General features: G+C 43.5%; 1 protein-coding gene and 2 long non-coding RNA genes across 6 annotated transcripts in view; all 3 read right to left on the bottom strand.

Moving 5' to 3' along the window:
* Positions 1-579, bottom strand: part of LOC147023918 (uncharacterized) — a 218,873-nt gene extending 218,294 nt beyond the window's left edge. The window contains exon 1 of the long non-coding RNA XR_015059762.1: positions 61-579. This is a non-coding gene — a long non-coding RNA (uncharacterized LOC147023918). The remainder of the gene's footprint in view (positions 1-60) is intronic.
* Positions 580-8,000: 7,421 nt separating this feature from the next.
* Positions 8,001-12,210, bottom strand: LOC147023917 (uncharacterized). Its single transcript, XR_015060420.1, has 3 exons — positions 10,388-12,210; positions 9,946-10,126; positions 8,001-8,443 (listed from the first exon to the last, which is right to left on the bottom strand). It is a non-coding gene; the product is annotated as an uncharacterized LOC147023917 (long non-coding RNA).
* Positions 12,211-20,330: 8,120 nt separating this feature from the next.
* The window catches only part of POP4 (POP4 ribonuclease P/MRP subunit), a 34,682-nt gene continuing 33,077 nt past the window's right edge, over positions 20,331-21,935 (bottom strand). For all 4 annotated transcript variants that reach the window (XM_085889922.1, XM_085889919.1, XM_085889920.1 and 1 more), the window contains 2 exons: positions 21,465-21,566; positions 20,331-21,341 (listed from right to left, as the gene is read on the bottom strand). In XM_085889922.1, coding sequence (XP_085746048.1) covers positions 21,314-21,341; positions 21,465-21,566 — 130 coding nt within the window. In that variant the 3' untranslated portion in view covers positions 20,331-21,313. The remainder of the gene's footprint in view (positions 21,342-21,464; positions 21,567-21,935) is intronic.

Here is a 21,935-nt window from a genome sequence, read left to right as displayed (position 1 = left end):
ACACCAGAACCACCTGCACCACCATCGCTCCATGAAATGGTCACGTCGCGGGCACGTTACCTTTATCGGGCCCGGGTGCCGGGGTGTCGTCCCGGTGTACGTGCTCAGGGGGTCGAGGTCGAGGTCGCGCGCAGCGGACCACGTGCTCGGACGTTTCGATCCCAATGGCGGTGCACGTGGCGCGGGATCGAGCACACGGAGTGGACCTCCGTTCGCGGGTCCAAGTTTAATGCGGACGAGGCGGATCCTGGCTCAGCCTCCAATTCCCAGCCTCCCGAGCCCCAGCGCAGCGACCGCTGCCAACGAGTTGCGCGTCCCCGGTGGTTGTGGACCCCACCCGACGGGGGGGGCGTGGTTTACACGCAGGTGTGCTGGGTCGGGTCGGTGCAGGTGTATCGGTCGGGGAATCCTGGCCCACACGTCCTCACATCACACCCTCCCTCGATCGCCTCCTCACGAAACCACCAGAACCAGCTGTTTATCCCGAGCACATCCTCCCGGGCTTGACGCCGACACGAGGCCACGGCCTGAGGAGACCGAAAAAAAGGCGCAATAATTACTGAGTGGTTCGTTCAAGTATCAAGCGGGATCAATGAGAACGAGGATCTGTGGTAAAGATGTGCATTTCGAGCTTTATTTCGGATTAAATCCCAATTCCCCAACTCCGTGTATGAGAAACGAAAATCATGCCAACAACTCATCTCGTATCGCTCCTTCACCTTCACTGGCTCATCATCATCATCACTTGGCTCATCATCCAAAGTCGCAAGGGAATGACATCCCTCCGGTTAAAACGTCATCGGTGTGGTCGAATCACGTGACCAATTTGACGTCGTCAATGAACCGGTGACGACAAACACGCGCCAGAGGGATCGTGAATGACGTCATCACGCGTCCTCCAATCCACGGTCCCCTTTTTCTGCCGTCTGTGGAACATTCCTCAATATGCTGTGCGCTCGTTCACCTTCACCTTCACCTGATCCCTTCGGTCATTTCAGGTTCAACCACTTGTTGTGCAACCACCTCTTGGCTTTCCTCCTCCTCCTCTTCCTCCTCCTCCTCCTCCTCCTCCTCCTCCCATCATCATTCATTCATTCCATCGTCTTGACCTGCGCTTACTGTGTGTTTATGCTCCTCTGCTCCCTCTACTGTGTTTCAGCTCTTCCACAACATGACGATGTGGATTGGTGGGAAGCATCGTGCCATGTTTGCAGGTCTGAGCACAAGTTGATGATCGGTACCTTTCATTAAAAAAACCCAATATTGTTTAACCTATTGTGCAATAGAGTCTGGATTTGTTGCTTAATCTGTCGTGAGAGGTTCCTGGGTGAAGTGAGGATGGAATGTTGGAATGAGTAAAGGGAATTCGCTGAAGGTCCAATGGTTGCCACCAGAGGGGGCAGTGGTCAGGAGTTTGTGAGGAGTAAAATGCAACCATCTCGCTGGGAAAGGTTTTTCCAGCCACAGGTTCAAATGGTAGATTCAACATGATACCATGATATGAAACCTGCACTTGGACACCTGGACACCTATCCCCCCCCCCACTCCACTGGACCAGGTGTATGCGACGACTGTACGCAGACAATGGATTTACTTTTCTCCCATTTTGGTGCTGAATTATCATTCACTTTTGCTTCATTTGATAGGAACATTAAGTGAGAGCTGCCTGGAGGAAACAACAATCAAAGCTCAATGATAGCTCGCGGAGAGAGAAACCACTGGCGGATGCATTTCAGAGTAGGACTATTACAAAAAGTTCATCTATCTATAATTCCAGCAATGTGTGTGTGTGTGTGTGTGTGTGTGTGTGTGTGTGTGTGTGTGTGTGTGTGTGTGTGTGTGTGTGTGTGTGTGTGTGTGTGTGTGTGTGTATGTCTGTCTGCGACCGCAGTTTCTCGACGACCGCCAGTCTGATTGGATTGAAACTTGCCAGGAATATTTCCGGGGCCGCGCGGATGTGCCTTTTCAAGGTTTGATATCAATCGGATGAGCGGTTCCCAAGTTACGGCCATTTATCTGTCGACCAATGACAAGACACGGTGAAATGACGTCACGAATGACGTCACAATTAATGTTTACTTCTTTATTTATTTTTGCACGATTGACGTCACAATTCTTCTTCTTCGTTTGGTATGACGTCACAATCGACGCTGGGGACCTGAGTATGTGCCTTTTCAAGGTTTGATATTAATCGGACAAGCGGTTCCCAAGTTACGGCCATTTATCTGTCAACCAATGACAAGACACGGTGCTATGACATCACGAATGACGTCACAATTAATGTTTGTTTATTTATTTGTTTTTTTGTGAATACTTTTCCAGAGAGAGGAGGGGGAGAGAGGAGGGGGGAGAGAGGAGGGGAGGGAGGAGGGGGAGAGAGGGGGTGAGAGAGGGAGGGAGAGAGGGGGTGAGAGAGAGGGGCATCACAATTCAAGAGAGGGGGAGAGAGGAGGGGCGAGAGAGGGGGTGAGAGTCGGGGCGAGACTAGGTGGGAGCGAGGGGGGCGAGAGAGAGGGTGCGTCACAATTCAAGAGAGGGGGAGAGAGGAGGGGCGAGAGAGGGGGGTGAGAGTGGGGCAAGAATAGGTGGGAGCGAGAGAGAGGGTGCGTCACAATCCTTCTTCGTTTAATATGACGTCACAATTGACGCTGGGGACCTGAGTATGTTTCCCAAGTTATGGCCATTTATGATACGGTTGATCTGATCTCATTGAAAAAATGCCCCAATCCAGTCGTCGTTTACGAGAGCGAAGGAACGAAGCTGCACATACTGGCACGCCTCACCCACGAGAGTGGGTACTGGCACGAGAAAGGGGGAGAGAGAGGAGGGGGTGAAAAAATGCCCCAATCCAGTCATCGTTTACGCACATACGGGCACGCACTAGTTACAATAAAAACACAAAGGCGATAACTCATTCACCTGGTCCAAGCTGGATGGAGATGGAATCATGGAATCGCATCTCATTCACCTGGTCCAAGCTGGATGGAGATGGAATCATGGAATCGCATCTCATTCACCTGGTCCAAGCTGGATGGAGATGGAATCATGGAATCGCAACTCATTCACCTGGTCCAAGCTGGATGGAGATGGAATCACAACTCATTCACCTGGTGCAAGCTCATGTTGATGGAATCACTAAACATATATACATATATATATATATATATATATATATATATATATATATATATATATATATATATATATATATATATATATTATCTTCTGGCGTTTCAGGTGGAATTTGTAGAGCTGACAACGTTTTCTCATTATGTGTGAGTGAAAATATGAAAAAAAAAACAAAAAACGAGGACACACGGGAGAGCGCATACCTCCGCCAGGTAATGCCTGATCCACGAGAACATATCTGGCCCAATACATTTTTGAAATGTCGTGCTATATATTCTTTTTTGGCTCCATCTCTCAATGATGAAGAATCACTTTGAAAATTAAATAATTATTGTAGCTGGATCTGGATCTTCACCAAAATCTAATCGGTTCGTCCTTGTCACACACCCAACCTGTCATCCGAATCCATCCACAACTTTTTGAGATATCCTGCACACAAACAAATAAACGAGAAAAAGACATCGTGCAGAGCATGATACTTGGAAAATCTACCCCCCCCCCCACCACCCTCTCCAAATGTTGCCATGGATTCAGTGTCCATTTCATTAAGATTAAAATTGGCAATCTTAATCAAAGCTCAGGTCAATCGGAAGAAAATTGATTATTTTTCAGATTGAAATTGATGATTTTAGAAGTTTGACCTTGAGTTGACCTTCAACCTTTAAAATATTTGGCTTCCAAATTCATTGATGGGCTATGCAAATCCTGTTCAACTTTCAAGTTAATAGGATGTAAATTGATGATTTACAGTTGAAAATTGATGATTTGAGAAGAAGTTTGACCTTGAGTTGACCTTCGACCTTTAAAATATTTGGTTTCCAAATTCATTGATGGACTATGCAAATCCTGTTTCACTTTCAAGTTAATAGGATGTAAATTGACGATTTGCAGTTGAAAATTGATGATTTTAGAAGTTTAACCTTGAGTTGACCTTCGACCTTTAAAATATTTGGTTTCCAAATTCATTGATGGACTATGCAAATCCTGTTCAACTTTCAAGTTAATCGGATGTAAATTGATGATTTGCAGTTGAAAATTGATGATTTTAGAAGACGTTTGACCTTGAGTTGACCTTTGACCTTTAAAATATTTGGCTTCCAAATTCATTGATGGACCATGCAAATGCTGTTCAACTTTCAAGTTAATAGGATGTAAATTGACGATTTGCAGTTGAAAATTGATGATTTTAGAAGTTTGACCTTGAGTTGACGTTTGACCCCCCCCCCCTCACCCCCCCAAAAAGTTGGCTTCCCAACTCACTGATGCAATATGCAAATATTGTTCAAATTTCAAGTCAATCAGATGAAAAATGATGATTTTAGAAATCTGACCTCAAGATGACCTTTGACCTCAAAATCAATAGGTTTCTCAGTTGAGACTACCTTTACAACTTGGTAACATTTCGTGAAGATCGGTTTTGAATTGTGACCTGTAGGCGATTGACAGACAGACAGACAGACAGAATAACAAGGTGTCGTACAGAGCACGATACTTGCAAAATCTATAAAACAAATTTGACCTCAAAAATAATTGTTGGTTGAACTTGGTGACCTGATAAGCAAATCCTCTTCAGATTTCAAGTCAATGGGATGAAAATCGAGGATTTTAGAAACACTACCTTAGTTGTTGATCTTGGGCCGATGTTGACAACAAAAATAATTGGTGGTTGAATTAAATCACCTGAAATAGAAATCCTCTTCAGATTTCAAGTCAATCGGATTTAAAAAAAAGTAAATCAATTAGAAATACCACCTTAGTTGTTGACCTTGGGCCTATGTTGTTGACCTGTTGCTAATTGGCTTGTTGAATTTATTGACATGAAATATAAATCCTCTTCAAATTTCAAGTCAATCGGATGAAAATTGATCATTTTAGAAATACCTCCTAAGTTGTTGACCTTTTGACCTTAAAAACAATAGGCTTCTTCCTTATGACAAACTACCATGTGGTGAAGTTTCCTGAAGATCGGTTGAAAATTATGACTTGTCGGCGACAGTGACAGACAGACAGACAGACAGAATAACAAAATTGACTGACCAATATACTTGAAAAATCTTCGATTTTGCAAGTAACAGAGTCAGAAAGGGGTGAAAACATTAACTCCTTCACCTGCTGTGGCAGAGTTAACAAAGTGTGTTATTTATGCCTCTGCGGGCGAAGTGGCCAGGAGGCATGATGTTTTTGGGTTATCCGTCCAAACTCATTTTCTGTTTTCTCTGCAACCGCTTGTCCGAGTGATAAAAACTTTTCACCATAGGTGCCACAACTCATGTGGAATGTTTTTTTAAAGATAATTATATAGTCATAGGTCAGGTGTTGTGGCATCCATGTTGGAAAAAAAATTGCACCTCGATCTCTCAAATCTCCCCAGGGGAAACAAGTGATTTTATTAATGATGTCATTGGTGGCTTCCTTATGATGTCATAACTGCATACCTGGAACGATTTATCCGATCAGTATGAAAATTTGAGGGCGATCTACAGCTGAAAAATAAAAAAATTAAATTAAAATAAAAAGATGATGTCAAAGGTCACATGGTTGGGCAGCTATGATTTTTTTGAAGAATAAACCTTAAAAAAAAACTCTTCTCCAGAACGGCTTGACAGATTGAGGGGAAAGTTCACCCACATGTTCCTCAAGCCTTGTGGATACCAAGGTGTTCACGTATCATTAATAGGTCACATGGTCTGGCAGCCATATTGGTTTGAACAAAAATCTTTAAAAATAAAATAAAATAATTTCTCTTGAACTGCTTCATCGATCGACGTGAAACATCACAGTTATGATCTAGTTGTCATGGGGAAAATGTGTTTTAAATTTCAACCTGATCTGACCCATGGTATGGCAGCCAGAATTATTAAATATTATGAATCAGGGATTTAAATCAAACTTGGTCAACGATGTAACGATGGGCATATCTGGCGATGTCAAAGAATGCCCTTCTAGTTTGTTGTGGTTTTGTAACCTAACGCACTCCCACCACAGACCAACTTCAACCATGTACTATGTCCACACTCTACTCTTTGCAATGACCAAAGACTTATTTGGGGTTTTAATTCATCGGATCAAGGGTTCTAGGGTATACCGAGTTTCATAACATCCAGACGAGAGGGCTTTTCGTTCTACATTTTGCCTTGAACACCATTTCAAGGACGACCAACAAATGTCCCAAAACGAGAGCTTCCTTGGCACAGGACTCTTCCCAACATTCGAGTCCAACGGTTTTCTTCATGTGGATCAAGAAACGTTTCAAAATGCCATGCAAAGGGTCAAACCGTGAGCTGCTGTGGTTGCTGCACAACACAGCTTGACATTTTACAAACTTGATAATATTAGGAACAGTCGATTTCAGTGCAATTCCATTGCTCGCTAAGAAACCACAGCAAACTGAAATTCCACAGCATTCAGTTCAATAACTACGAAAAGCCACCAATTGTCACAGGACCAAACAGGTATGTTAACAGCATGTCTTCCACCAACACCTAAAAAACGTTCCCAGTCATAATCATTGATAAATAATCCGATTCGTTGAACAACTCCCAGGCAAAAATGCTACAGTTAGAACTATAGTATGTTAAAGTTGTACACTCATATACTATAGTTGGTGACAGGTCCTACTACAGTAGTATGCAGGGAATTACTACAGGAAAGGAATGCTATTTTTGCCTGGGCAAATAAATCGACGACATCTCAACGTTCTTGTCCTAAGGCTTGTACAAGCTCCCCACTGAGATCCGGGCACCGTGAAGAATGAAAAAGAAGTTATAAGATTCCTGAAGCTTTTTCACTCGAGTGGAGAATAAGAGGGGGATGTAAATGCTCAAAGTATCGCACCGAATATCATGTGATCGAAGAAACCACGTCTTAACGTGATTCTTCACAGTTTTGTACAATTTTAAATAAACCTAGACGCAGTACTTACAAATGTCTTTGCACTTCATAGCATCGTCGTTCATCAATAGACATTTGGAACATTTTATTTCATTCCGTAAGCCATGTGGCTTTTCCTGGACATTTTCACTCCACAAAGAGCTGAGCTGTGTTTAAAGTTCTTCCATGTCTGGGATAGAAGGATGTAATTTTTCATACAACATTCTGAATCTACCATAACTCAACTTTATATGTTTATCTTTTGCGCAAATCCATACGCGGGCTTATAAAGCATTTCCTCAATTTATTAGAACCAAGAAGCCGTCCTGGCCATGAAGCTGGACGTCCAGGTGGACAAACAGTGCAATCAGAGCACTGCCAGCTTGTCGTGTCTGCGTCTCGTCTCATGAAGACGTAAGCCAGAGGGGAACAAACTTTAGTGCGAATTCAAACACTGCACCCAGGTCCCTCTCGGAATATCTCCATAGGTCGATCTAATCGGTGTGGTTACATTTGTGTTGTGGTAAGATTTGGCTGGGGAGTCGCAGGGCTGCATTTTCTTTATGGGCGCACTACGAGCTCGAATCATTCCACCGGTTATATCGTGGATGAAACGAGCACAAGAAAAGAATCTGGGTCACGATAAATCCAAGCCTCGAGTGGATGAGATGAGGCTGGGAATTTAAACTTCTCCTGCTCCACAGCCGGGTCGTTATGGGGGAACCAATGACAGAACAGATGAAGTACAAATGCAGCAAAAAATTGGTAAAATTCACCACCTACCAAATCATATTTAACTTGGTCCAGCGACAAGACCAGCCAGGTGTAAAGAAGCCAAAGCCAAGGACCAGCCAGGTAAGAAGTCGCTAAAGTAACGGACTGGTTCGGTGCGAAAAAGCCAAAGCCACAGACCAGTCAAATGTAGACCACCAACCTCTCACCCACCCCACCCACATCCCAAAACAAAATAATTAAATGAACAAATAAATATATTACAGCTGACTTCTTCATTCCAAAAAGCTTCGTCTTCCTTACAAGTTCCTTTTCAAAGTTTCCAGGGAATGTCTTTGGTATATTGAGCATGAAAAACCCCACCGGACAAATCCTCAAGGAATAGCATTCCACAAGAAGTACTTCCAACAATCAGGAATGAGAAAGCAATGATATACGTACAAACGAGATTTTTTATTCTTTTTTTATTTTTTTAAAGTGAAGAAAGCTTTTCATCGATACGCATTATTGGCTTCCAAAATGGACCATCTGCTGGGTGGCTTGAGAACCTGAGCTGTCTCATGTAGGTGCACGCGCGCAATGCGTGACAAATGGTCCCCGCGTATCCCTCAGAGTGCGATGAATGGACAGACTCATGTATATGCAGTGTAGGATCCTCACAGGACACAGAGCAGACACCGAGCGGACACGACGCGGGAACTCCATGACCGCTCTGTGGTGAAACGCACAGCACCATGTAAGAGCTTTCTCCATAAATTGCATTCATTGTCCTTAAGTGATCCTAAAAACAGGCTATCTTGTCCAATGCAAGGCAGGAAGAGATTTCAGGCCACATTCCAACCACAAAAAACTCATCACACTCCTACAGGTCATGCAGGAGGAGGGGGAGTTGGAAAAAAAAAAACACAAAAACATAAAAACAAAAGAATGACTTCGACACAACAAAACTACACTCGAAAGAAGATCTGAAAAGAAAGCCATTAAAAACAATCCAAAGTAAACCATGGTATTCGAAATATGCACCTGAAAATGAGGACTATACTTTTAACCGTGGGAAGGTCTCTGCTCTGAAAACCAAACTCAGCAGATTTCATCCAAAGTGAAGACCACAGACGGTGGAAGAGTTCACTTACAGTTTGTTTTTTTGATATATGGAGTTGGGCAAATGTGCGAAGTAATAAAATACACAAGGTGCGAGTGAGCCACACGGTGCTTCACTCAATACAAAGTAAAATCCCACCTGTTGACTCCACATCCGCCCCTATTAATCAAGAAAACTCCACACACACACACACACACACACACACACACACACACACACACACACACACACACACACACACACACACACACACACACACACACACACACACACACACACACACACACCCTTATGAAAACCCAAGATGTGTCGGAGAAAAGGTCATGCAAGTGATGGGGACAGCATTTCGTCTTGATGAAACGTTTCCTTGAAGCAAAGCCTGGAACCTTCCCAGTTATTTATTTTACATTACTTGATAATTCATATTCTGGAGTTGTGCCAGAAGGCAGGTTCAGTACTGTGGAAGCAGTTTATTCGCAAAGATTATAGTGGGTGGTTTGCCATTGCCTTCCCAGCAGAAGTTAGGACAACAATTTGGAATTTGTTCAGGGTGTCGGCAATAAACACGTCCAGTGTTCGCGAAGGACTCCGTGGGATTTTTAACATAAACCAATTAATGCCAGCAGACGGGAAGTCCAGTTTAATATCCATCCAAGGGACGATACACACATTGATGAATCACCCGAACTGTGAAACACCGGAATGACAGTTTTTATCGTTGGGTCAGGATTCAAACCCAGGCTGGACAGCTTAGATGCGAGTATGCGTACCCCTAAGCCATCCTGCCAACCCTTTACTTGATGAACTCGAACAGCACTCGGTAGAGCGCATACCTCCACCAGACTTAGCAGTTTGCATTTTGTATCCCACTGAAAAGCCGGATCTTGATCCGGATCTGAACCAAAATCGAATCGGTCTGTTCTCCTCACCTACCCAACTCATCCATCTAGTTTTGTCATAACTCGTTCACAACTTTCAGAGATATCCTGTTATTTATCGTATTTTTCGCCCAATCTCTCAATGGTGAAGAATCATTTCAAAATTACTCGTATCCAGATCGTCACCAAAATCGAATCAATTCACCTAAGTCAAACACCAAACCTGTCCACAACCTTTTGAGATATCTTGACATCGGTTTTTGACCGATCTCTCAATGGTGAAGAATCACTTCAAAATTACTTGTATCTGGATCCGGATCTTCATCAAAATTGAATCAATTCTTCCTCATCACACACCCAATGTGTCCACCAAGTTTCATCCAAATCCATCCAACAACTTTTTTTTTGAGATATTCTGCACACAAAGACAGACAGGCGTGAAAACATAACCTCCTTCCACCTTCGGTGGCAAAGATAAAAATAATAATTGCATTATAATAATAATAATAATAATAGTAATAACAACATGCCGTCATCCATACGCCATGTGAAGAAGAAACAGGTCGAAAGCATTTCATTTCAGAGTTCATTTCTAATGTTCAAAATGGTGAGTCGGCAATGATGATAATAGCATAATGATATCAACATTATTAATAATAATGCTGTAAGCAGTCACCTTCGACTAATCTCTCCGCCTTCGTTGGTGTGCTCACTAAGCAATGTGTGTTGTAATGTGTGGCTGTGTCATCCAATACAGCGCCCATAGCGTCTCCTGCAAACATCGCAGGTAGAGGCTGTTCCTTGCGGAGGTGAAAGTTGGCAGGTTTTCCTTTCTTGCCTCCGCTATCTCTCGATAGCAAGTCTCCCACATTCAAAGTGCTCCAGGCCTTTGCAGAAAATGTTATGCCAAGCTGACCTGTTTGTGGCCTGATGTTCCTAGGTGGCGACTGGAATGGCACAAGTCTTGAGTGTAGACTTCAACACATCTAAAAATAATAATAATATTATTCATAATAATCGAAAGGATCATAACATTCACCCTCTCAACCCCCTGGTCAAGTGGAAAGCATCATAGTGAGATAAAGTGTTTTAATTTTAAAGTTGAATTGAATGAAAATGCACCCCGCCACCACCACTACTACTACCACGTCCTGGCCACTGCCGTAGGGTGTGTTCATAATGTTCAGAAATTACGATTTCAAGACCTTTAGCCTGGAGGGTCTGTAAGAATGCTGCATTGCATGTCTGGTCACAACCTATTCCACCTTGCACATATGACAAACTGCTTCCGTCAATGCATGGAAGCAGGAGGATAGCTCGACTCTCAGAGGTACCACATTATGGTTGTGTGGTACCAGTCTCTGACAGTTGAGGGTTTTACTCCGACGAAGGGTTAATTCCCGAAACGTCAGCTTCTCCTTACTTCCCACGGCCATTAGCATACGTCAATCAATGTCCTATTAATTTCATCCATTGTTCTACCTGTCCGTTAACACATAGCGGCACGAGGCTTCACCAGCAAGACTAGTTCTTCACACCACACAATACTGAACAATAGTACCAAGAGATTATTGACGAATCCTTTGTGGATTAAGACACGTTCTCCTGTTCAATTTGGGCGAGGGTGGGGAGGGGTGCATGTCTTAAAAATAAAAAAAAATAAAATAAAATAAAATCATTGGTGCCATTTTGATATTCAAGACAACGTCCTGATTTCGGATAGTCGGACAGACAAACACGAGCACAGTAGTTCACGACAGAGATACCGAACAAAGGATTATGTTGCCATGAATTGAACCTCAAGCTCTTGTAGTTCCACAGAGGGAACCACGTGTGACCATTTGGAATAAAGGAACCATCGAGCTTTTTCGGTCACTATTCGAAAGCAGAGTTCAAAGGGCTGCACAGCTGATTTTGGAGGCCAGAAAGAGGCTTAATCTTCATGGGGGGTCTCCAAGGCACGACCTCTCCTTGCTCCAATCGGCGATTTGCAAGCTGTCTGTGGTTTGGCATCAAATTGAGGTCCCGCTTTTGCTGCAAACATTTCCTCAAAGTTTATTTTCCTTTCGACATGCAATTATGCATCGTGTTGCGTTCCACGACATCCATGCCAATAAAACGGTTTGAACAACATCCTTCGGGATTCCGAGATGGCTGAAATCATCACGTCAAGTGTCAAGCGCTCACTATGATGGGAGGATGAGGATGGCTCGAATAATCGAATTTCTGATCTTCGACCCGATACCTCCTCAAGCATGAGGACACCATTGGACATCTGCGCAACTCTGGGCAGTCGAAAAAAAATATATATATATATAAATAAAAAAGGAATCATAACCTTCGTATTGTTCAAGTTTTACCTTTGACATGTTCTGCCTTTAAATCATATGTTCAAACCTGTGGCTGCAAGTGTGACCCAATGGGATCTTTGACGTCCACCAACGAATGCCGGCAGACAGGACGCCCAGTTTAACATCCATCCAAAGGATGGCACATACATTGATGAATTACCCTGCCTGTGAAACACCAGGATGAGTTTATAGCTGGATATGGGGTCCAAACCCCAGGGGAGACAGCTTGGAGTGGAGTGTACAAACCTCAAGGTTATCCTGCCAGCCCATGTATAATAAAAAAATAAGGGTTCTTTTTCCATCTTGGCAGTGTTATATCACAAAATATTCTGTCATGCATGTCAGACCATTCTACAAACAACGGCTAAACAAGACTACTCTCGAAACCCCTCGTAACAATCCGAGTTCAGACATCTGTAACTTTACAAGTTTCCTCTCCCAACCGGATGACTTTTGATGAGTTCTAAACAAAATGACAAGTTTACGTCGAGCAAATTTTGTCCAGAGGAGCGAAGCGTTAGTTTTGCGAATGGACATTTTCCATAAGGTTTTTGATTGTGCACATATAAATAATTTTGGAAATATCAGGAATAACGAGGTTCGATTAAAGCTTTTAAGTAAACAGACAGCATCTCCTGGGACATTGAACGTAAGAAGATCTTCCAATACATTGGTTGTGCTCAACCACAAGTTTTAAAGGTCACTTGTAACTCCATCCCAGTGCAATCACCACTGATTATATATATATATATATATATATATATATATATATATATATATATATATATATATATATATATATATGTATATATATATATATATTTTTTTTTTTGAACGCACGCACGTTTATAGGCCAAGCGCCATTTCCCTCAAAAGCTTTCAAAGCAAACAAATCATGTGGCCCTTTCCTCAACTTGCAAAACCAAAAGTTGGCTGGGACTCTTTAGTCTTGAACAGGGCTGGGAGGATGGCTTAGAGGTACACACACTCACTTCTGAGCTGTCTAGTCTGCATTTGAATCTCAGCCCAACTACAAAACTGTCATCATGGTGTTTCGCAGGCAGAATAAGACATCAATATGTGTGCCGTCCCTCGGATGGACGTTAAACATCCCACGGGGTTAATAGGCGAGATGCTGCCGGGCCACCCAAACAAATGAATTCCTGCCCTGAACTATCGAAGGCACCGTATCAGCAGCACAGCTGCGCTCCCAGCAATGATGCAACCAGCAGCCGCAGGCTGCATACAAAATAAATTACTGTCTTGCATAAAGCTAAGACTCGTGAAAGTGCGAGGGGTTAAAGGTACAGCAGTACAATAGCTGGACACAAGGAAGGGAATAAATGAATAGCAATAAAGAGGGGGGGGGGAATCCAAGCCAGAGGGTTAAGTGAGGTATGATTAATGGGGACAGAAAAGATTATGGGTATGGATAGGGGATTATCTGAAATGGTGGTGCACCACCTGCTAAAAGTCCTGATGTCATTTCAGCTCAATTTTAATGGCCATATAGAACGAGAAGATTACCACGGAGAAGGAAGTGTTAATCAGCACCTCGGAATTAAAAGAGAACAACCTAATTACTATCTGCTCAAGCTCCGTTCCTGTCTGAACCCTGACATCTCAGCGGAAGTACAAGTAATCAGGGGATGATATAATCGATTCCGTTAGCTGCGTGGCTCTCTGGTGGCTGCTGCTACGAGACCCTGATTAATGATGACACAAGAGTAAATACTGACACTATTTAGTCAAAGTGCTTTGGATCCACAATTCTCTGACCACCTCCGACCATCCCCACTCCCCAAATCAGAGGGGATAAAAGACAGACTTGGATAAAAGGAGCTTTTGCCTCACTGGCAGATACCTTCATGCTTCAACAACTTTGGCCTTCAAAGTTGTTGTCCAACCAAGTCAAACTCCTTGTAGTGGAACGTTCATCTGCTGGTGACCTTGAGAGTTCACCCCCACACTTGGTATTGCAATCGCTCATCCATATCTTGACCTCTGGGATCAAGTAATGGGGATCGAGAGCAGTCATGCCACTACAAGGTTGGGTGGGACATCTCCACACCAAGGCACATTGAGAGCTGCAAGTGTGTTGAAAGCTTTGATCGTGCTTGGGTCCTGGACCAACATGGGTCCTGCATATTCGGGTGCCAATACCTCTCTTTTATCGCAGCTACGAGCCTCGGCCTGACCAAAAGGATGGTGTTTGAGATTTAGAAACTCGAAAGTCGAATTTGGCTCGAATGTGTTCATTGATATGCTTCCGTCCACGTTACGTGTCTTATGTTATCCCACTGTTATGTTTAATCTCAATTAAAGGTTAGATGAAAAATTAAAAGCCCCTTGAGAGTGGGATCAAGAACGAGCGAGAAAACACAGATAAGTAGACGACAGACAACATCAGATGCTTCCAACTCGAGTGATAGTGTGCAAAATGATATTCAAAGGGCACATGACCTATGACCTTTTCAATCTAAAATTGAATCGGTTCATGTTCGTGTTACAGTGCCATTTTGGTCAAAATCCCTTCCGTGGTTCACAAGTTATCGTGGGAACAAACTCATCATGCACGGACAACTTGAAATAAATGCCTCCACATGACATTTGACCCCAAAATCGATTCAATTCAACTTTGCATCATGATACATCTTTTTACCAAGTTTGGTAAAAATTCCTTCAGCGGTTCACAAGTCATTGTGGTAACAAAATCATCATGCGTGGACAACCGAACCATCCGGTCAGGTAAAGGTAAGAAAAGGTATCGTCTTACCAAAAAGGAGTTTTGATTTAAAAACTTGTCTTCAAATTGCTCGATGAAGAGGGGATGCATAATCACTTTCCATCGCCCGATCCATTCAGAATGCAGCTGGAACATCAGAAAAAGTCATTCAATTCAAAGAACCCCATGAGGCAATGGTGACCCTTCTTTGGCAGACAGCCGAGTGCTGTAGGGACCGGATGCCTTCCGGCCAATTGGCTATCCCGGGCAAAGGCAAATGCCGCTTGGACAGAATAGATGGACGGACAGTGCACCAGAACCCATCCAGCTGTTTGAACCGCAATTGACTGCATTGTCTGCCTCCTCACCCCGCCCCCCGTGGACGATTGTTGACAGAAAAATGTGACGAGCCGTTGGCGATCAGGCTGTAGAAGATGTGTTCTGCCCACCTATCCTGTGGGAAACTGGAAACGATAGGTTTTCAATGCCTCATGGAATGCATTTTGAGGTAGAGCAGTTTCTCTTCCTATTTACAATTAAGGAACCACTAAAATAATCAGTTATACATGGAACAATGGTTGTTTGTGAGATGATCCCATTGGGAGGAGAAATGGGGGGGGGGGCGGTAGTTTAACAATGTTGCTCAGTTGTGTCCATATGTTTGCATTACAACTCAAATGTGTACTCGTATAAAGCCAAAATGTTGCACACCCTGGCAATCTTCACCAAGGATCGGCCTAAACTAAATTTGTTAGCACAATTCTCCCAAATCGTATATCGATGGTCCCACATGAGAGTCAAAAGTTTTTCTACACTAACTCAAGAGCAATAAGGAGAGTTTGGGGTCAAAAGAGCTCTACGAATAATTGTGGCAGGGTTGAGGAATGAGCATCTCAACCCCCTCGAAAATACCCCCCTTATGGCCAGTGCCTCAAATGGACTCTTCGAGCCAAACTCGTACTGTGTGGCTTTTCATTCCAATCCTGTACAAACAACTGGCTGGGGTGTGAAAGGGGAGTTTGCGGCACCTTAAAACCAGACTGGAGCCACGGTAAAGGATCCACATGGGAGAAGGAAAACTCTGAATCAAACCCACCGGCATTCGGTTTGTAGGTCATTACCAACCGTCATTCGGATGGCCCCACCACCCACCGTTGAAGATATCTCTGGGGCGGGGTGCAGAGTGAGGTCTTCGCATTGTGGGGTCCACTTTTATGTCCATGGGCTCGTGCTTTCCTCCACGTGCCACACATACAGTACATACATCCATATATAAATTAATGAATGTGAGATTTTGCACACCTGTTAAGGGTGAGCCAGAACAGAGCTGTTTAAACTTTGGCGTGTGTAAACTTCTGTAGTGATGGTGCCAGGTTTGATTGCATGGGAAAGTCTCAATCAGTCATTCGACCCAAGTCAGTGATTCGGGAGAGGGCGTAACTGACATGACATGAAATCAATTTCGATTCTCAAGAAAAGTTTGCTTTTGACAAGCAGATGGCGATGCATTGGCAGCCAGGTAATTCGTTTTAATACGGAATTACCGTTGAAGGATCCGACATGAGATCTCCATTTTCACTTGCGCCAAGCTGGTCATAAAGTTTGGCCCATAAGGTTGTAAAAAAAAAGAATTAAAAACAATGATGAAGGCACAGATTGTAGCAAGGCCTTTGATGAACCACGGCAGTCGCCCACCGATACAGAGCAGTTTCCAGTCTGAAGGCCAAGATGGAACCTTGGCGTTAACACGTGCAAGGGATGACCGCAAGTATAAGGCAAGCACCAAGACGTGGATTCAATTCCATGTAGCATCTGAAGAATCCAAGATTACAATCAACACATGAACAAAGGAATCGCTTGACGGTTTAATACAAATCACAATTCATAAAAGGAGATCATAACAGACTGTAAGAAGAAGCAACAGAAACAGCAGTGAAACAGTCAAACGCAACGGAGATCAAACTCGCCACCATATGGGTACCGCTGGTTATTGCATCCAACGATCACGACTCGGAACAGAATTGTACAACAGAGGAGCTGTCATCATGGGCGTATCGGTTAACAGTCATTGCAATGGACCAGAACGAGGAAGGAAAAAGGGCGAAACACGGAAAAAGCAAAATAAAACCATGGCCTAATGGAAAGGGATGACTCGGTGTCGGCAAAGATTAATCAATGAAAACTTTCGGCTTGAAATTATGTTTACATTTATAAACAGCCATCGTCTCAAACTAAAGGAGCAAAGGATTCGTTGATCTCATAAGTCATTTCTCGTGTTTGGATGCTACGGTTCAGCTGTGAAAGAGTGACGTACAGAGGTCTCAAATAATGGGTGGAGGTACTTCATAATCTTGGCAAAGGTTAAAGCTACCAAATGTTGGCCTTGACATCCGATGGTCTTGCCAAAGGCCACTATAAATTGTACATTTGGATATGGGGTCAGGCAGTGATGAAAAACAGCACACAAGCAAAAGGTAACCACCATGAGGCCAATAACTCAAGAGCATTTCAATGTCCAACACGAACTGAAACCTCCACTGGGAAAAGCTCACCCAGACGGGCAGTGCCGGGTACCCCTCCCCCCTCCGCAAGTAAATAAATAAATGATTTCAGATTCCATCTGGGTCTTCAGACTGGAAACTGCCATCAGATCAGATCAAAAAAACAAATGCATGCAAATTAATCATCGTAAAAGTGATCAGTTACATCCCCCCTCCCCCCTCATCATCAATAGGATGAAAAAAAAAAAAGAGGAAAAGGCCATAACCTGAGAATTAGGTTGGAATACTTTGGATGGCAGGCATAGAAAGGCCATGGCAAATGAAAGCAAACATCACACCCAGAATTAATGCACAAACCTTTAAACCTTGTAATACTCTCAAGATGACCCAGGAGGGAAACAGGAGAGTTCCTGCTCATAAAGGCAGTTGAAGTGCAGCACTTTTGCCAGCAAGAAATATGCCATCATGTGCCAACTCAGGTGACACGTGGCAGTGAGGCAACGGTAGTCAGCAACGGCTGTGAGCAATGGTGTACCTGCTCGGCCTCTGTTGGGATGACAATCGGCATTACAATGAAATCACCGCTACAACAGCATTATACGATGTCACCGATTATACTGGACAACAAAGATTTTGCTACTGGGGTGGAAACATATGTTCTACACTAAATCGAGTATGCCGATTCGAAATGTGAGGTCAGAATTTTCTCAGCACATCAGGATTTTGAGTGATACATGTGGTCCGATTGTAGCTTGCCCTGGTGGGTGATTTTGAGTGATCATAAATTGCTATTTTCTATATTTTTAGTTTCAATTATAGCAATACAACTGTTGTAGAACATTTTTCTCATAAAAAGAGCTTTAGAGTGCACTTTAAGTTATTAAAAATGGATGAAAACTGACCAAGCTTTTAATTTTTCAGTAAAATTTTCTATGTGACGTTACAATTTTTAACTAACCCTAACCCTTATGAAAAACTTTGTAAAGGCATTGGATCCCGACAGTAATCTGTTCCAATATCTCAGAGAGAGGCTTGGTGCAGAGAAAACTGATGCTGAAGTCAGAGAAGGCATTTCTTTTGGCGCCCAGATCCAAGAACTGATGTGTGATGCCGAGTTCAAAAATAAACTGAACCCATTTGGGTTTGTAGCATGGGAAGCATTTGGGTTAGTTGTGCAGAACTTTCTTGGGAACCATAGAGCTGAACAGTACGCTAAAGGCCGATCAGTGACTGGGCTGCAGGATTTCTCTCTTAAAAAGCACTTCTTGCATTCTCATCGTCGATTTCTTACAACCTAATCTGGGTGAGGTCAGCGATGAGCATGGTGAAAGGTTCCACCAAGACATTTCGGTCATGGAAAGTAGATATCAAGGCTGATTCAACCCAAACATGATGGGTGATTACTGCTGGTTCCTACAACGGGAGACCAATTCCACACACGAGCACAAGAGCAAGTGTCTCACACACTTCTGAACACGTCTGAACAGTGCCTACGCTGACTATATTCAAAGGAAGAGTGTAAAGTTGAAGTGTTGTTTCTGAATCACTCACAATGGGGCAGATTTCTCTATCGAGTTTACACCCTTCCCAAGATTACCATGTTCTAATGTTTTCTTAACTTCCTTTTCTGCAACTTATGTTATTAGTTTGTAAACTACACATTATACATGGAGATCAATCATTGTTGTCTAAATAAGACGTGAAAGTAATTACTAAGCACTGATATTAGATGGACAATGCGGCGATCTGCAATAATGAAGTATCTAATATAGCATGCTGGGTATCATTAATACATATACATATTTTGAAAACCTGACGTTCTGGCTAAATTCTGACGACATATTTTAAATCAGCGTTAAGCCAGGTTTAGCCAAGAACACCTGTATTTCCCTTCGTGGCAGACAAAACGTTTTTTCTGTTGTTGCCCAGTTTATCAAAAGCCGGAGAACCTCCCCGACGTACACTCAATCCTATTATCACAGATGGATCATCCAAGAGCAACGTGCCAATGGACCGATTGACTGATGGTGGAAACCACCACTGAGAAAGAAAAGCAAAATAAAGACTCACAAAACAAACTCAAGACACTAAAATATCCAGGAATTGATTTTGGGAAAGACAGAGTCAAGAAATTTGCTTTGGCTGTGGGGATGTTTTGGCCCGTGAAAGCCACACAAATCTACATCGGCAATGAGAAAGTCATCTTCCCGAGCAGGATGGCAAAGCAAATACGGCAAGAGGTTTTCTGAAATGGACAACAGCCAGAAAAGGTATCCCAGGTCAGGTGGGGGAAGGTTAGGAAATAACATGGGAAAGGAGCCAAAGGGCAGATGCAGCATGGTTGCAGAAAAGATTAGTTTGGTTCACGTGAACCTGTAGCAGTGGAGGAAGAGGGTAAAAGGGGGGGGGGGGGAGAAAGAGAGGGTGGGGTGGTTTGTGAGGCAGTTCAATGCAGGCCATGATAGCCAGAACAGTTGGTACACGTGGGAAGGCAGTTTGCTCCTGAGTTGTGAGATATTTCCCCCAAAGAGCTCAGCTCAAGGAAAGGGTTGTTGATGGTGTTGAAAATGAGCAAAATGTGCGTTCAGGAGCTGAGGGAGAAAGTCGGGTGGGCGGCCAGGTTTTGCATGAGAAAAGCCGGTCGAGGAGCCAAGTTGGTTGGAAAGAAAAGAAGAAAAAAAAAACCATAAATAAAGAGAGCGAGAAAAAAAAGAACGGAATGTCTGCAGCAGATGGAAGAAAGGGAATAAGAATGAGGAAAGACAGGTTAAATGAGCTCAAGCAGAAAATGTGGCCGGAGGGGAAAAGAGGGATTGCATCGGGGGGGAGGGGGGTGGTGGTTTTCACCCCTGGTGAAGACAAACCAGTGAGGACAGAGAAAGTGATTGGATATAAGAGGGTGAAGCACGGGCAACAACATCCATCTTCGAGCACAGCGAGGGATCGTCACGATCACCTACGTCATCGCTGTCAGTTCAAAAAGGTAAACAGCACAAAGCAGGGAAAAAAAAACAAACAAACAAAAAAAAACAAGACAAATCCTTGTGAGCAACATCAGTGGTTTATTTTCACAAAATAGGCAAATAGAACTGACCTCTAACCCCATTGGTTCATATGTCAGGTCAGGTCAGGTATGGGAGCATGCGCTGGAGCAGCGCGCCGATTCTATGTGCACTCATAATCAATGAGTGCCACATGGACTGTGAAGGCCTTTCTAGGGTAACACGACCTCATCCCTTTCATTAGAACTCAATGGTTCATGGTTTGTCAAGTCTAAACAACCTCATATGTTATACCCAAACATAGCAGTGTTGCAGCTCCTTCAACTGTGCAGAACCTGCTTGCAATATCCAAGGACCGTCCGGAATGGCAGGCGTTTTGCGCACGACAAATTTCTGAAGAGGAACACGGACGACAGACTTCCGTGGAGGTTCCATAAAAATTGCTGGTAAGGAGGAAACTCATCGTCAATAATGACAAAAAAAAAAACACCGACCAATGAGTATCTGCATTACAAGAGCGTCTCCAGCATCCTTGGTTCGATCCTTCGCTGGGAGGATTCAGGAGGCCTTCTTGTTCGCTTGGGTGTATACTCACCAAGAACAGGTGTGCCATGGGACCCAGGTATGCACACAGCCTTAAGACTCTGGTATCCAAGTAAATAAGCAAAATACAAATAATCAAGAGAATGTGCACCAAATGTTTACGCGCAAGCATAATGACCCAAGGACGATCAATCATAGAAAAGGTAACAAAATCATTGGGAAGGATAAGGAATATAAATGTTCAGAACACTTCATTGGTCGGGACGCAAACCGGTCTGCTCTGCATAAAACCACACGAGACTGGCCTTAGACAGCAGAACATCCCAATTTGAAGGAAGCACGAGGACCATTTGGACATTTACAAGCGGAAGTCAAAGGTCGATGGAGCCCCTCGTTTTGAATTTCTTGGCCGTCCTTTCAGCTGCACGGACGCAAAACTTGCTCCCGTAAATAAGAGTGGAAAAAGGTCCAAACTTGATTTCAAACACGTTGCCGTGCTTTGGAAGAACTGCAGGAGGGGACAAAAGAAACGGCCACATGGAGGGGTTTATTTTTAAAATAACATCGAGCTGGGTCTTCCAGGCAGCCACCCAAGATGCAAAATCACGTTAAAAGGTGCACGCTCGCTCACCTTTCACCTTGTCTTCTGCAGTGATGATTTTCAGTATGTTCTTGAGTTCCTGGATAACAATTCCACAGGTTCCAACGTAGGATGGACATCGGGACTTGTACACTGCAAGCAAATGGGATCAATATGGATCTCCCACCAAAAACACGATGGCATCACACAAAGTGATTGTGCAAGCTCTTCGATTCTATTGGCACACACGGAGCACCCGCTTGGAGGTTTCCAGAATTTCTGGAGGGAATGGGGCTCTGCCATCGATGCACTGTGACCGTATATTCGGGAAGTGTTTTAAATTTTTCACAGGGTGGTGGCACACAGTGGTCTACTCTTTAAGAGAGGTGCCTTAGATAACTTTTAACATACACCGGTGAACTGAATGACATCCCTTCCAAAGGATGGTATACTCACTAATGCAACAGACCACCTGGAACGCACCAGGATGACAGTCCTCTTCGTTGGGCGGGGAATAAAACC

This window comes from Eptatretus burgeri, chromosome 7 (assembly GCF_056783735.1).
Source record: "Eptatretus burgeri isolate ZD-2024b chromosome 7, Ebu_testis_v1, whole genome shotgun sequence".
Lineage (NCBI taxonomy): Eukaryota > Metazoa > Chordata > Myxini > Myxiniformes > Myxinidae > Eptatretus > Eptatretus burgeri.
This window is presented reverse-complemented; position numbering and strand designations above follow the sequence as displayed.